Here is a 16,561-nt window from a genome sequence, read left to right on the forward strand (position 1 = left end):
CTGGCACCTTCATGAATTACACGTTCACTTGCTTGTCTTTTTTCTTCTAATTGCTCTGATGGATGAACAGTTCTCATGTGTCTGTGTAAGCTTTTGTGGAGCCAGCTCAAGATGAGATTTTGTCTTCACGCTCTACATTCTGCCTTAGTTTGGTCCATGTAATTGAAATGTGTCCAGATTTTGCTGCGTTTCCTGTTGTCACTCATTTTCTCAACTCTTTTTTACCTTTCCAGTCCATTTGTGTTGTGGTCTCTCTCTCTCTCTCTCTCTCTCTCTCTCTCTCTCTCTCTCTCGTCTCCCTCCTGTTCGTGTGCTTGCTGTGTGTGTAACTCCGCCCCTCTCCCCTCTGCTCAGTGCAGAGACGATACCACACATATACTGACCAATCAAAGGGGGGGGGGCGGGGCAGAGCGGCTCCCATCATTCGTGTTACAGAGCTGGCTCTCAGAGTCGTTTCGTTCACAACCGACACATCACTAAGGAGACAGATCAGAGGCGGAGTCACATTCAACAGAACACAGATCATTTCCCAGAAAGGAAAGCAGTTCTCCTCAGTGTGATCAGAGCTGCAGACGTGTGTGTGGAACCGTCCAACAAACCTGAAACGACTTCATCACATCTGGTTCAAGTCTCATTGGTGAGTTGAACTGAGCTGAACCACTGCTTTAACATCACACTTCAACTACAAACACCTTGTAATAATGTGTGTGTGTGTGTGTGTGTGTGTGTGTGTGATGTTTGGATGTGTAGCCTGTACTTGTATTTTTTAAATGAAAGCTGTGTTCATGTGCCCCTTATTTGCCTTTACCTACAAGTTTGGAGGTTATGACTGTGTTGACAGAGAGAGATTTGATTTTTCAAAATAACTTGATTATCTCTGTGCAAAAGGTCGTTCATTATTCCAGTTATAAAACAGCTAAACTAACAGATCAGATCAGACCAGCTGCTCTGAGAACATAATTGGATTGTCCTGAACAGAGCACAGTACATCACCATAATTCCATGTTAATGTGAAAGGCTCCAGATCCTTTATCGCTTTGTTATAATTAAAGTCAATCAGGGTTCTGGCTTTGATCGTCTTCCTCAGTAATGACACCAGATCACAGTCCACACCGTCTTCCACTTTCTTCTTCCTGCTCACATAGACGGCCATCTTTGATTGACCCAGAATAAAGTTTATTAACTGACATTTATTTTTCTGAGTCTTTTTAAGTTTCAAACCACAGATGAAGGTCTTAAAGGAGAAAACCTCTCCTGCCTTCCTGAACAAACATTCCAACAACTGGAAGAGATGGAGAAGACGAGGACACTCTGCAAAACAGTGAATAATTGTCTCTGCTGCCTCACAAAAAGGACAGGTGTTTGACACAGCCGGGTTCAGGATGGAGATGAAGGCATGAACGGACACAATCCCATGCAGGACTGTCCACTGCAGATCAGCCACCTCTGACAGAGTGGAGGTTTGGAGATGCTCCTCCATTCAGGACGCTCCTCCTCCCTCAGGGCCAGATGAACTCTCAGTTGAGTTGGATGCTGTAGTTTCTTTTTGTTCAGACACTTGACCATCAGAGCAGACAGCGTTTTGCCCTCAGCCTCCTTCAGGTTTACTTTCCACTGCTCCTCTGAACAGGGGCAGATGAACAGAGATGGAAAAGGATCATTAGGACAGGGGCTGATCAAACCTCGGCTGTATTTGTTCATCAGCTGATGTTCCTGTGCCGTTAAACAGCTCCTCCAGTGCTTCAGCGGTCTGAACACTATGAATTAAAATGTCAGTGGTCTAGGCCTAACCTGGTGGCTGGCTGTCGGTGGTGTCGGACCCTGGCCTGGTGGCTGGCTGCTGGTGGTCTGGGCCTGTCCTGGTGGCTGACTGGTGGAAACTGATTCCAGTCTGCTCAGTGCTGCTGTCGCCGCCAATAACCACAGTAATATTTGATGAGCTAATACCAGACAGTTGGTTCACATTATAATTATTTCTACAGCTACAGAACTTGTGTCTGATTTCACGTTTCATTAATGGTCGGATCAAACTACGTCAGAGCTGAAGAGAAGCCGATCACCGCAAACATGGTGCATTCAAGTGCATCTATGGAATTATGAACATGACTGAAAAAGCTGTAATTGTTATTTATAAAGAGGAACATTTAGATTTGTTTTCATTGTTTAAATACATATGACTAGAGCATTGACCCGTGGGAATTCACAGGTTCTAGAAACAGTAGAGTGGATCAAATGGAGAGCTGAGGTAAACATACTGGTGTAATACTCAGATTAGAACAAATAGAATGGACCTCATTTTGTTTTGTATTGAAATCCAAAGTAACATAAGAATGCATTCATAGTTCCCTTCTATACTTGTTTAAAGGGTTTTACATCATTACTGTGTGACTTCATCACATACGTTACTGGATGACTTCACTAAACTGACTGGTGGAACACAGATGAGGAACAAATAGAACGGACCTCATTTTGTTTTGGACTGACATGGACGTGGACCACAGACTGTGACACAGGACTGAACATGACGGTTTACTGCCAGTCACTGCCATCTGCAGGTGGTCTGGAGGTGAACGTTAACGGGCCGGGTCTGACCGGGGACCGGCAGAGTGGAACTGGGCCACAGTAAGAACCAGACCGACCCTGTTAGTGTGTGATCACAGCCGAACCCGCTTCTCCCATCGTGTCCCGGTGTTTCTGCTGATCCAGGATCCAAAATATAAAAAACACACATGTAAGATGAACATGAATGAATAAGATGAACAGGAACATGAATTTCAGAACATTAGACCCACATGCATGCTGGTCCAGACCCCTGTCCACATCCACATGATCCCTTTGAACATCATTCCTTACATTAGTTCCATTACTGCATGGACCCGAACAAAGCACAGGTGGACCTGACAGACCCCAGAGACCACATTGGACCTGACAGACCCCAGAGACCACATTGGACCTGACAGACCCTGGAGACCACATTGGACTTTACAGACCCCAGAGACCACATTGGACCTGACAGACCCTGGAGACCACATTGGACCTTACAGACCCTGGAGACCACATTGGATCTCAGATTGCGGACTCACTGTCCTCACTGGAATTGTTGCTGTGACTGTCTTGTAATGTATGTGGAAATGACCAAAAATGGTCACTTGCCTGATAAAGGGTTAAATATTAAAATGACACAAACGCAACCTGTTCAGTAAAGTCTGGGTCAGAGGGAAACACTGAAATCTTCAGTGAATGAAGCCTTCAGAGGAAACTCCACCAGTAACTCAAACAGGAAGTGAATACCTGGGTGTGAAACCTATTGATCCACATTCTGTCAAATGGTTGGATTGAAATGTTTCATTCTTCAGATTAGAGAATAGAGTCTGTTGTAAATTGTTAAGAAGGAAAACACAGACTCAAGAATTTGCTCATCCAGGGATATCTCTGCCCCTCCTTTATTTGACACTGGGTTTTATACAGGAGAGTTACACAACATCTGCACATCCTTTCTACCATAAAAGGAATCGGACCATTCACTACGTGCGTGATGTTGTCAAATATGATGTTCCCAGATTAATGACTGTTTTGACCATCGTTTGGTGAGACCAGGCTCTGGTTTCTGTTCTCATACATTGCCTAATCCAGCAAGGTCACAGCGACCTGCACAACACTTGAACAGGAAGTGAAGTGAAGCACATGTTTGGAATAGATACTTTGATATTTCCAAGTAGGAAAATGAGACTCACAATATTAAAGTATTCTTTTTACCTTTAAATACCATTTTAAATACCACATTAAGTCTTTGAGTGAACTCTTTCCAGGCTCTTCAGTCCAAAGCTGCTCAGCCTGTTTTCCATTCCATTCCAGAAGGTGCTTCGGTGGAAACAGTCCACAGTGGAGCTCAGTGGAAGCAGTGAAGTGACACCTGTGTGCTTCGGAAGCCTGGGTACCTTCAGTTACAAGGACATTCAACTACAACTGTGGACTTTGTGCAGGAAGATGAAAGTGTTGGTGGTGGTTGTGATCCTCATCCACGGTAAGAAAACCATTAAACAGCACCCCCCCCATCTCATCTGGTGGAACATGTGTGTACTGTGCACTGCACTCTGAGTGTTTTTGGGACATTTTACTCAAATACATCAAATGTTTCACAGACTATGTTTCTGAGAGAAAAAAGACCAACTGTGGATCATTTGAAGGCAGATAAAGGAACAAGAAAAGAGTTAATTTCATTGGTAATATGAAGAAAATACCTGTAGAGTGAAACCACTGGTCACTGATGGAATGACTGATCTACTGTTAATGAAAAAGACTTATGCACACAATAAGATATATGGTATCAGGGTGCAATTTGTCAAAAAAACAGAGGAGATGGGTATTTTTTTGGCAGCAGTTGTATGTGTGTGTGTGTGTGTGTGTGTGTGTATATTTAATATGCTTTATTGAGAACAGCACAGTTTACATTACACTACTGACTTTTATAACAAACAAAGTGATCAATCGCAATAGAAGTCATTATGCAAATGCACAATTATAATTATGTACTTGGCAGCAGTTCTATATGTGGGGGTGCGGTCCAGAACTAACAGAACTAACGTTGGTGTGAAACTAAAGTGAAACGTTCCATACTTTCAACGTCCAACTCCCTGGTTCTATTCCTCTGTTATACAGCAGATCTTAAATGAAGTTTTCACAACTTCTAACCTGTACCTGCTGGACACACAAATGCTGGACCCCATGAATTTGTCCCATTTACACACACACCCCCACCCCCACCCCAGTGCATGTGGAGACTGTGACAGTTTGGTTCAGGTGAACGTTGGTGTCAGTAGTGGAGGATATAGGTGGAAGAAAACTGACACAACCTGCTGTTATTTCAGTTGGTTGGTTATCTGCCCCCCCCCCCCCCCCCCCACACACACACACACACACACACACACACGCCATCTTTGTTTTGGCTGGAAGTGTGAACTGAATGATGCCGAAGCACTTGAAGTCTCTGGAACAGCTGAGCGTGCTCCGTGTAGCTTTCTACTGTGAACTGGTCAAAGAAGAAAAATGACAGAAGTCTGCTTGGAGCGTGCAGTCAGGGCGGGAATAGAAATGGTGCTGATGAGAGTAAAACTGTGAATGAACTGATTGTTTTATGTCAGACAATGTCTTCCAAGAGGAAGCAGCAGATCCTCAAGGGCCAGCAGACACTGTTTGGTTTCCTAAAGAAGCAGAGAACAGGTATTTACCCACAATACATCTAGAGCAGTGGTTCTTAACCTGGGTTCGATCGAACCCTAGGGGTTCGGTGAGTCAGTCTCAGGGGTTCGGCGGAGGTCAACACACACACTGGACTCTTTAGTCAGGTGTGTGTGTCGGGCTAGGTCCGTGTATGTAAACAAACGGCTTCGGAGACTCTTTCTCTGACTGACATCCAATATACGCGGTGTATTGTTGTTGCTTATAGCACTACAACACATCCGGAAGTGTTTATAATCTCTTCCACTCGTCTGATGATGAATTATTTGAGTATTTTCCACATCGTTGTTATGACTTTTGCTACTTCCTGTTAACCATGGAGGCAGCCATGTGGAGCGTTTGTTTACATTTTTCGGTCACCGCATTGGTCAGTTACAATCATGTGACGACCGACGCACCGTCGCGGATGGAGAAATCATATTACGCTAAAGCCGAGCTAGTGCCGTAATAAAACAACAATCACAAAAATACTGAAGGAGTATAACGAGAACTTTTTTTTAATACATTACATGCAATTATCTTTTTTTATGTCAAAATTGCGTGGTTCGGAAAGTTCGGAGTGAGATGAAACGAAACCGGGTTGACCTGACGGCCTACACATACACATACACAACAGCAGAAGTCACTGATTTACAGTAAATATTCATTATTATTGTAGCCTGATGGAAATTAGGTGATGGGTGTGTGTTAAAATGTTAAAAATGATAAATAGCATAAATACAATAAGTTCATTATTGGGATACATAAGGTTAAAAATTAAAACCATTTCAGTGTGGTAGTATTAAAAAAGGTCATGTCTTTGTGAAAAGGTATGGAATTTGTTGTAAGTTCACACACTGTATTGGTTTTGTTCTTTGAACACAGTGATGTTAATGCACGGTTCATTTTGTGCACCAGTAAAACATATGCCTGTGTCTTGAATTTGAAAAAAATCATATTATATTTTTTAATAAAGAAGGGTTCGGTGAATGCACATATGAAACTGGTGGGGTTCAGTACCTCCAACAAGGTTAAGAACCACTGATCTAGATCTATGCTGCAAACTGTTGTTCTCTGCACAAACATGACTAAAATGAATCTCAGGTCATGAATGTAAACATTTCACAGATCTTTTGTATTTGTTCTATTAACTTTTATGAATGAGTGAAATGACAAAATACAGGAGAAATTCTGGCCAGTTTTTTTCATGTGTGGACTTAGAAAATATTCTGGGTCCTGCCATAGAGATCTAATTTGGCCAATGTTCTGAGCTGCTATATAATTGATATTTCATGAATGCACCTAACCCTAACCCTAACTCAGACTCTGAGTTTGATATGGACAGTGGTGGTGAGGACACATCTTAGCTGACAAAGAAAAGTAAAACAGTTATAATTACAAATATTAATAATGGCAATCCAAGTCATATTTTTTTTTATATTTAAATTCAAAACTAATAAAATCAATTTTATTCATTACCACACAAAATTACATTACCAATATTTTCTGTACTTGCAGATAAGACAAGCAGGATGCAAGGTGCAATCACAGTGTGCAGCAGTTTGTTATTGTAGACCGATACAGATGATGATAATAAACACATCCTGATTTACTTACCAGATATTATGAATTCATTATGTTTTATTCCCAGAGCTGCCTGGAGTGCCTGGGTTCCCATAAGGCTATGGTCCCCTAGTTAAGGTCTCACACATAGCTTTTGCAGGGAATTAAAATCCATCACTTAATTATTGCTATTTAAATTGTGTTAATTGAAATTTATATATATTTTTTCCAAAACCAATCACACACAAAAAAAGCACAACATCTATGCTAAACATGCAGTTATGTTAGAAGCCAGACAGCATACTCCAGAGGTTTACAAAGAGACCAGACACACATACTACTGGTGAAAGTGCAGTTTGCATGAACATTGTGTACTTAAAACAGCTCCATAACATTGTGTATTTTTTCACATTTTGATGGAAACTGTACTTAAATACTCAAATCTCATGACAATACAAGTGCTAGAAATAAGTAATATTACACGATTAAAATGCACCAGAGGCCACAAAATAACACCAAATTATCAAAATTTTCTTGGGGGGGCATACCCCCAAACCCCCCTAGGGGCTAATTCCACCCTGCAATAACTCAACATGCAGATTTGTGCAGGTTACTTTTTTTTTTTTTAGTGCAGGCTACAAAAATATTCTGGGAACACTCTGGGAGGACTCACCTGGGTTCTTCTGGTCCCATTCACAGATCAACACACTGTTTCTTTGTCTGTCCTCAGTTTCCCAGCATGCATTGGCTGTAGCGGTGCAGGCGTATGAGGGGATGGAGTCGGTCCTGCTGCCCTGCCAGTATTCTGGCATGTTACCGGAGGATCCTTCAGTGGTTTGGAGTCGCTCTGATCTCAACCTAACAGTTATTTACCTGCTTAAATACGAAAGTGACGATCTCAAAGAGGAATACCGACGCAGTGAGCGCACGTCAATGAAGACCAACGCTCTGGAATCTGGAGACTTCAGCCTCACTGTGAAGAAACCACAACTGTCTGACAGCAGCAACTACACCTGTAACCTCCGATGGGAAACTGAGAGGAAGGAGACGAAAGAGTGGAGACTGACACAAGTACAGCTGCAGGTCAAAGGTCAGACACAAACCACACCCACTGCAGTAGACACAGGTCAGAGGTCAGACATAAACCACACCCACTGCAGTAGACACAGGTCAGAGGTCAGATATAAACCACACCCACTACAGTAGACACAGGTCAGAGGTCAGACATAAACCACACCCACTACAGTAGACACCGGTCAGAGGTCAGAGATAAACCACACCCACTGCAGTAGACACAGGTCAGAGGTCAGACATAAACCACACCCACTGCAGTAGACAGGTCAGAGGTCAGATATAAACCACACCCACTACAGTAGACACAGGTCAGAGGTCAGATATAAACCACACCCACTCCAGTAGACACAGGTCAGAGGTCAGACATAAACCACACCCACTGCAGTAGACACAGGTCAGAGGTCAGACATAAACCACACCCACTACAGTAGACACAGGTCAGAGGTCAGATATAAACCACACCCACTCCAGTAGACACAGGTCAGAGGTCAGATATAAACCACACCCACTGCAGTAGACACAGGTCAGAGGTCAGATATAAACCACACCCACTCCAGTAGACACAGGTCAGAGGTCAAACATAAACCACACCCACTCCAGTAGACACAGGTCAGAGGTCAAACATAAACCACACCCACTGCAGTAGACACAGGTCAGAGGTCAGACATAAACCACACCCACTGCAGTAGACACAGGTCAGAGGTCAAACATAAACCACACCCACTACAGCAGACACAGGTCAGAGGTCACACGTACGTGTGTCTTTGTATTCAGCTCATTTCAGTTCTGTTTTCTTCACAACACAACCTTCATCAAACATGTCCAACTTCACCCTGACTGTTTCTGCACAGAAGCTGCTGACTGGATTAGATCATTTTGTCACTGGTTAAGGACGAAGGGTTGAGCTGAACTTTTTTCAATCTGTTGCTGAAAATACACCTTGGATTGTTCTTGTTCCTCACCATTTAATATGAATAGTGTGTGTTGTTGAAGTTCTAGACACTGCATGAACAGTGGGGTTTTCCTCAGTTTACGTCACTGTAAATCGCTTTGGAACTTCAAATGAACACCTACTAGTGGGAATTTGAAGTCAGCACAGAAAATTCTCTCTAACTGCCTGGAACTGCCGTGAACCCCCCCCCCCCCCCCCCCTCTGGTTCCAGAGCCTTGGTAATGACCCCTCCCCAGCCCCTTGGACTATGTGAGGTTTTGGTCTGTAAATGGTCCTGCTGTGAGCTATCCAAATGCAAATGGAGTCGTCCATGACACAGCAGTTTACAGTGGAGGTGACACAACAACTGACTGACTTGAACCAGGCAGACACTGGATGAGCCACCAGACTGTGGACCACAACCACAAAAAGGCTGGAGCACAATCCACAAACTGTGTTCAGGACATGTTCAGTTCATTATTACATGTGTGCTATTTGGGAGGGAATTATATCTGTGTGACTTTCTGAGTGAATTGCACAGTGTATGATAGTGTGGTTTGACTGGTGGAACTGATTAAAGTCCTGAATGTGTCACATTGACCTGCTGGAACCTGGAGGGGTTTGTTCCCAAAGTCACTGATTTTGAGTCTGATATGAACCAGAGTAAGATCTTACAGAGCCTGGATCCATTCTGCTCTATGGAAGTAAAGTTTTCAGACTGAGCTCACCCACAGTGAAGCAGTGACTGCTCATTTAATGGCAGCTCCAGCTGAAGGTCCAGGCTGGAATGGAGTAGAAAGTGGAGTCCTGTTGATGAAGGAACTTTAATAGTTTGTTGTGTTTTGTTTCTCTATTGTTCTAATCCTATGCATCTATTTTTTTACTCTTCCTAACTTGTATATTTTAATTCCAGTGGCCTGTAAGACATAATGAAACAGTCCAATGGAACTACACATACAGCCAACCAGATCTAACAGTCCAGGCAGAAGACATGAACATTTCAGCCCACAGCAGAGAAGAAAGACAGGAAGAGTTAGAAGAATCTGTTTAATCTGAATCTGACACAAACACCACATTCTACTACTGTTAGCCTCACAGTGCAGCACTGATGGTACTTCTGTCTGGACAGCAGCTGGAGGCAAAAGAGGAGGAACTGGACAACAAGGAGGAGATTTATGGAGGGGATCACAATGGATATGAGGTCTGATGAAGAAGATGGCACTGATGGGACATCTGGGTGGACTGTAAGGCCTCCATCCTTCCAGAGTCTGGAGCTCTAACCTATGAGCTGCACTCTAACACACACTACAGCAGAACCAACACATGTTCTACCACCACAGACACTACAGCAGAACCAACACATGTTCTACCACCACAGACACTACAGCAGAACCAACACATGTTCTACCACCACAGACACTACAGCAGAACCAACACATGTTCTACCACCACAGACACTACAGTAGAACCAACACATGTTCTACCACCACAGACACTGCAGCAGAACCAACACATGTTCTACCACCACAGACACTACAGCAGAACCAACACATGTTCTACCACCACAGACACTACAGCAGAACCAACACATGTTCTACCACCACAGACACTACAGCAGAACCGACACATGTTCTACCACCACAGACACTACAGCAGAACCAACACATGTTCTACCACCACAGACACTACAGCAGAACCAACACATGTTCTACCACCACAGACACTACAGCAGAACCAACACATGTTCTACCACCACACACACTACAGCAGAACCAACACATGTTCTACCACCGCAGACACTACAGCAGAACCAACACATGTTCTACCACCACAGACACTACAGCAGAACCGACACATGTTCTACCACCACAGACACTACAGCAGAACCGACACATGTTCTACCACCACAGACACTACAGCAGAACCGACACATGTTCTACCACCACAGACACTACAGCAGAACCGACACATGTTCTACCACCGCAGACACTACAGCAGAACCAGCACATGTTCTACCACCGCAGACACTCCAGCAGAACAAACACATGTTCTACCACCGCAGACACTCCAGCAGAACCAACACATGTTCTACCACCGCAGACACTAAAGCAGAACCAACACATGTTCTACCACCACAGACACTACAGCAGAACCAACACATGTTCTACCACCACAGACACTACAGCAGAACCGACACATGTTCTACCACCACACACACTACAGCAGAACCAGCACATGTTCTACCACCACAGACACTACAGCAGAACCAGCATATGTTCTACCACCACAGACACTACAGCAGAACCAACACATGTTCTACCACCACAGACACTACAGCAGAACCAGCACATGTTCTACCACCACAGACACTACAGCAGAACCGACACATGTTCTACCACCACACACACTACAGCAGAACCAACACATGTTCTACCACCACAGACACTACAGCAGAACTGACACATGTTCTACCACCACAGACACTACAGCAGAACCAGCACATGTTCTACCACCACAGACACTACAGCAGAACCGACACATGTTCTACCACCACAGACACTACAGCAGAACCAGCACATGTTCTACCACCGCAGACACTACAGCAGAACCGACACATGTTCTACCACCACACACACTACAGCAGAACCAACACATGTTCTACCACCACACACACTACAGCAGAACCAGCACATGTTCTACCACCACAGACACTACAGCAGAACCAACACATGTTCTACCACCACAGACACTACAGTAGAACCAACACATGTTCTACCACCACAGACACTACAGCAGAACCAACACATGTTCTACCACCACAGACACTACAGCAGAACCGACACATGTTCTACCACCACAGACACTACAGCAGAACCAGCACATGTTCTACCACCGCAGACACTACAGCAGAACCGACACATGTTCTACCACCGCAGACACTACAGCAGAACCAGCACATGTTCTACCACCACAGACACTACAGCAGAACCAGCATATGTTCTACCACCACAGACACTACAGCAGAACCGACACATGTTCTACCACCACAGACACTACAGCAGAACCAGCACATGTTCTACCACCACAGACACTACAGCAGAACCGACACATGTTCTACCACCACAGACACTACAGCAGAACCAACACATGTTCTACCACCACAGACACTACAGCAGAACCAGCACATGTTCTACCACCACAGACACTACAGCAGAACCGACACATGTTCTACCACCACAGACACTACAGCAGAACCAGCACATGTTCTACCACCGCAGACACTACAGCAGAACCGACACAGGTTCTACCACCACACACACTACAGCAGAACCAACACATGTTCTACCACCACACACACTACAGCAGAACCAACACACGTTCTACCACCACAGACACTACAGCAGAACCGACACATGTGTTACGCCCCGGCCTAGGGGTTCACCAGGGCGAACATAATAGGCTCAACTTTTGTCCCCTCCCAGCTCCCAAGCACACACGTCAGTCAAAAAACTAAGATTCACAATATTTATTATTACTACTTTTGTTTTAACAACTAAGGAAGGGTTAGGGGAGGGAGCGGCTAAAACAACAAACAAAATATCTTCTTTTACAATTTACTAACTTTCCTAATCCAAAATAAATGCAGGAAATAAAATACAGAAAACTTACCTAACTATCTAACCAAAAACAGGAGAAAATGGGAAAACAAAAGAGCCGACCTCCCCTACCAGAAAAAGGTTCAATTTAACAAAACTATTTACAACTACAAACAATCAGATTTTTCCAGGATCGAAGACTGACGGTCACACACACGAACACAGGGTTGGGAGCTGACAGGAGGCAAGAGCGAGCAAGGATGGGAGCTCCAGGGCCATCTTTAAAGGGCTGGGCAATCATGCTCCACCAATCAGCAACCTGCAACAAACGGAAACAAAAGGGGCACAGCACACCTACAGGACGGGGGGAAAACACACACTAAACAGAAAACACATACATATAAATAGACAAATTATGACCCAGGGTCATAACACCCCCCCACCTAAGTTTAAACATTTCCGCCCCTAAGGAAATGTTTAAAACCTAAAACCCAGAACAGAAAAGGGCTTCCATGGATTCAAATAAGTCCTAAGATGCAGCACGAGACAAAGTATCAGCTACAATGTTATCGACCCCTTTACAATGCTGAATATCAAGGCTGAAGTCCTGCAACAACAGTGACCAGCGCATGAGGCGCTGGTTGTGATTGCGCATCCTGGAGAGGAACACTAAAGGGTTGTGATCAGTGAAAACCTTAACAGGAGACACACTGGACCCGACATATACCTCAAAGTGTTGGAGAGCCCACAACAAGGCTAAGGCTTCCTTCTCAATGGTGCTGTAATGCACTTGGTGTTTGTTAAACTTTCTGGAGAAATAGCACACTGGATGGTCAACACTAAGTTCATTCTCCTGTAGTAACACTGCTCCGGCACCAAAAGCACTGGCATCCACCTCCAGTTTGAAGGGCCGTGAAAAATCTGGCGCAGCCAGAACAGGAGCACTACAGAGAAGCGCCTTCGCAGACTCAAAGGCGTCCTGGCACACAGAAGACCACACAAAAGGATGAGAGGGACTAACTAAACTAGTCAAAGGAGCAACCACACTTGAAAAATTTTTACAAAACCCTCTATAATATCCACACATGCCCAGAAACCTGCGGAGCTGTCGCCTGGTTTCTGGCACAGGGAAATCTAAGATTGCCTGAATTTTCGCCGCCAGAGGGCGCACTTGTCCCTGCCCCACCTGCTTTCCCAGATAAGTGACAACAGCTTTACCAAATTCACATTTTGCCAAGTTTAAAGTTAGATTAGCCCCTTCTAACCTAAGGAAAACTTCTCTCAGAGTGCACATGTGTTCAGACCAGGTGGACGAATAAATCACAATGTCATCTAAGTATGCTTCACAGTTTTTTACTCCAGAAAGGACTCTGTTCATCAGTCGTTGGAATGTAGCAGGTGCGTTCCTTAACCCAAAAGGCATCACGGTGTACTGGAGAAACTGATCAGGTGTAACAAAAGCAGAAATCTCTGATGCACGGGGAGTAAGGGGTACCTGCCAATATCCCTTTAAGAGGTCCAACTTAGTGACGTACATAGCTGAACCCACTCGGTCAACACAGTCATCAATACGTGGGAGGGGAAACGAATCTGATTTCGTGATAGCATTAACTTTACGATAGTCATTACAGAATCGTGGGGTCTGATCAGGCTTAGGCACAAGGAGAGATGGAGAACTCCATGGACTGGAACTGGGAACGGCGAAACCATGATCCAGGAGGTACTGCACCTCACTGTTAATCACGGCCCGCTTAGTCGGGTTTACACGATACGCGTGTTGTTTAATGGGCTTGTGGTCACCAACATCAATATCATGCTGGATTACTGTAGTCTGAGTGGGTTTATCCCCAAACAGACACAGATGTTTACGAATAAGCCTGCAGACATCTGATCTGTTACCTTTAGGCAGATAGGACAGGTGCTCCTCTAAGTTCCCCAGTATTTTGGAGTTTTCCAAACGGGCACACGGAACAGAGACACGCTGTCCATTTAAACTGTCCTCCTCAGGACTGTAAGCCGAGGTGGACACACTCACAGCAGGGGCGACGCAGGACACCGGGGCTGCGGCTGTCCTCTCTGCGCCATCTAGGACATAAGACTTTAACATATTCACATGGCAAACACGCGACTTTTTCCTTCTATCTGGTGTTTTAATTACATAATCGGTGTCACTCACTTTCCGCTCCACCTTATAAGGACCAGCAAACCTTGCGTGGAGACTAGAACCCACAACAGGTAACAACACAAGCACCAGATCACCTGGCTGAAACAGGCGGTTACGCGCACACTTATAATGCCGTTTCAACATAGGTTTGGCAGCAGAGAGAGACTGATGGGCCGTCTCACAAGCAGTGGGTAACCGCTGTCTGAATGAACTGACATGGCCCAGCTCAACTGGTTTAGTAGTAGCTGGGACCGGATGTAAAGGGGCTGGGGGAATGGCCTGGTTATGCTTCTCACACACTTGGCCCACGGAACAAGAACGACAGAATTTGACATTTACATGCAAGTTATCTACATCTGGTTTTACATCGATACAAATAGTTTTATTCAACTCAGAAGGAGGGCTGCTCGATTCACGCGGCGCGCACAAAAAGGAGTCGGACAGATCCGGCGGATCACCCAGCCGGCGAGCCTGGGCACGCGTTACGGCGCACACCGGAAAAACGGTTGGATCACCGACGGCAGTGGAATTACCCTCGTCAGCAACGGGGCAGTCGGTTACTTCAGGTACGACAGGAAAAACTTTCTGACCGGCCAAATCATTTCCGAGGATCAGATCAACCCCTGCCACGGGCAGCTGATCACGGACGCCAACGCGCACGGTACCAGAGACCAGCGGACAGGTGAGTACAACAGAGTGCAGCGGCATGCGTAACACACTCAGTTTTATTCCCCACACCAACAAATCAGAACCACAGTAGGTTTTATCTGAGAACGGCACCACGCCGCGACGGACCACAGAATAATTCGCACCGGTATCTCTTAAAATGGTGATGGGAACCTGGTCCCCCTCACCCAACGACAAAAAACCATGTGAAATAAAAGGGCGAAACTCCTCATCCACATCAGGCCTTTCACATTTTACCGGTTCTGAAGGAGACGCAGATTTGCACTGTATTAAACCTACAGCCGAGGGATTATTGGTTTTTGTTTGCTCTTTTTTCTTTAAAACCGGACAAACCGCAATGAGGTGACCTGGCTGCCGACAGTAAAAACACTCCCGGCTCTCACCACCTTCAGACACAAACGCACGCCGGGCGTTCTTAGGAGAACGCACCCGTTCACCATCAGAAGCCTCACGGCGCACCGGAGTCATAAAGACACTTTTATGGGTCAAAGCAAACTCATCTGCGAGAACAGCAGCTTCAGAAAGTGACCCAACCTTCTGCTCATTCAGATACACAACTATGCGCTCCGGCAAACGCTGTTTAAATTCTTCTAAAAGGACGAGTTCTCGCAGCTGCGCAAAATCATGTACTTTACTGGAGTGACACCATTTGTCAAACAAAACACCTTTTTCCCGCGCAAACTCCACATATGTCTGGTCAGGGGTTTTTACACACTTTCTAAATTTTTGCCGGTAAGCCTCCGGCACCAACTCATAAGCACGGAGAACAGTGGCTTTAACAACCTCATAATCCAAACTCTGTTCAACCGTTAGTGAGGAACACACCTCTTGCGCCTTACCGGTCAGCTTACACTGGAGCAGCAGAGACCAAACATCCTTTGGCCAGTTCAGGGTGCCTGCGATGCGCTCAAAAGCACTGAAATAACAATCCACCTCCGCCTCTCTGAACGGAGGCACCAGTGCTATGTGCCGGCTCACATCGAAGCTTTCACGGGGAGAGTGTGGGGCTGTGTGTTGGACAGGCGAGTGGGGAGTAACAGGCTGACGTTCCAGCTCCAGGGCTTTCACCCTCAGGAGCATGGCCTCCACCTCTAGCTCTTTGTGTCTTACCTCTACCTCCTTTATGCGCAGAGTCAGTCGGAGTTCTTCCGCCGACCTCCTCTGCACAACCGGAGGTTCCACTAATGCGGTGGGTGACGACGGCTGAGGCTGACGGAGCTCCTCCTCCACGTCACCAGCTCCTGCTGTCAACACTCCCCTCTCCCCAAGCTTCTCAATGAGGAGCTCCTTCAGCTCCTCCTTCCTAATAGTAGTAGGAAGCGGCACACC

General features: G+C 45.4%; 1 protein-coding gene across 1 annotated transcript in view; it reads left to right on the forward strand.

The window, feature by feature from the left end:
• The first annotated feature begins 506 nt into the window (after window positions 1-506).
• LOC115431255 (uncharacterized) overlaps window positions 507-16,561 on the forward strand; it is a 202,326-nt gene continuing 186,271 nt past the window's right edge. The window contains exons 1-3 of the mRNA XM_030151499.1: window positions 507-637; window positions 3,856-4,024; window positions 7,511-7,870. Of these exons, the coding sequence (XP_030007359.1) occupies window positions 3,988-4,024; window positions 7,511-7,870 (397 nt within the window). The 5' untranslated portion in view covers window positions 507-637; window positions 3,856-3,987. The remainder of the gene's footprint in view (window positions 638-3,855; window positions 4,025-7,510; window positions 7,871-16,561) is intronic.

This window comes from Sphaeramia orbicularis, chromosome 13 (genome assembly GCF_902148855.1).
Source record: "Sphaeramia orbicularis chromosome 13, fSphaOr1.1, whole genome shotgun sequence".
In the NCBI taxonomy this organism is placed as follows: Eukaryota; Metazoa; Chordata; class Actinopteri; order Kurtiformes; family Apogonidae; genus Sphaeramia; species Sphaeramia orbicularis.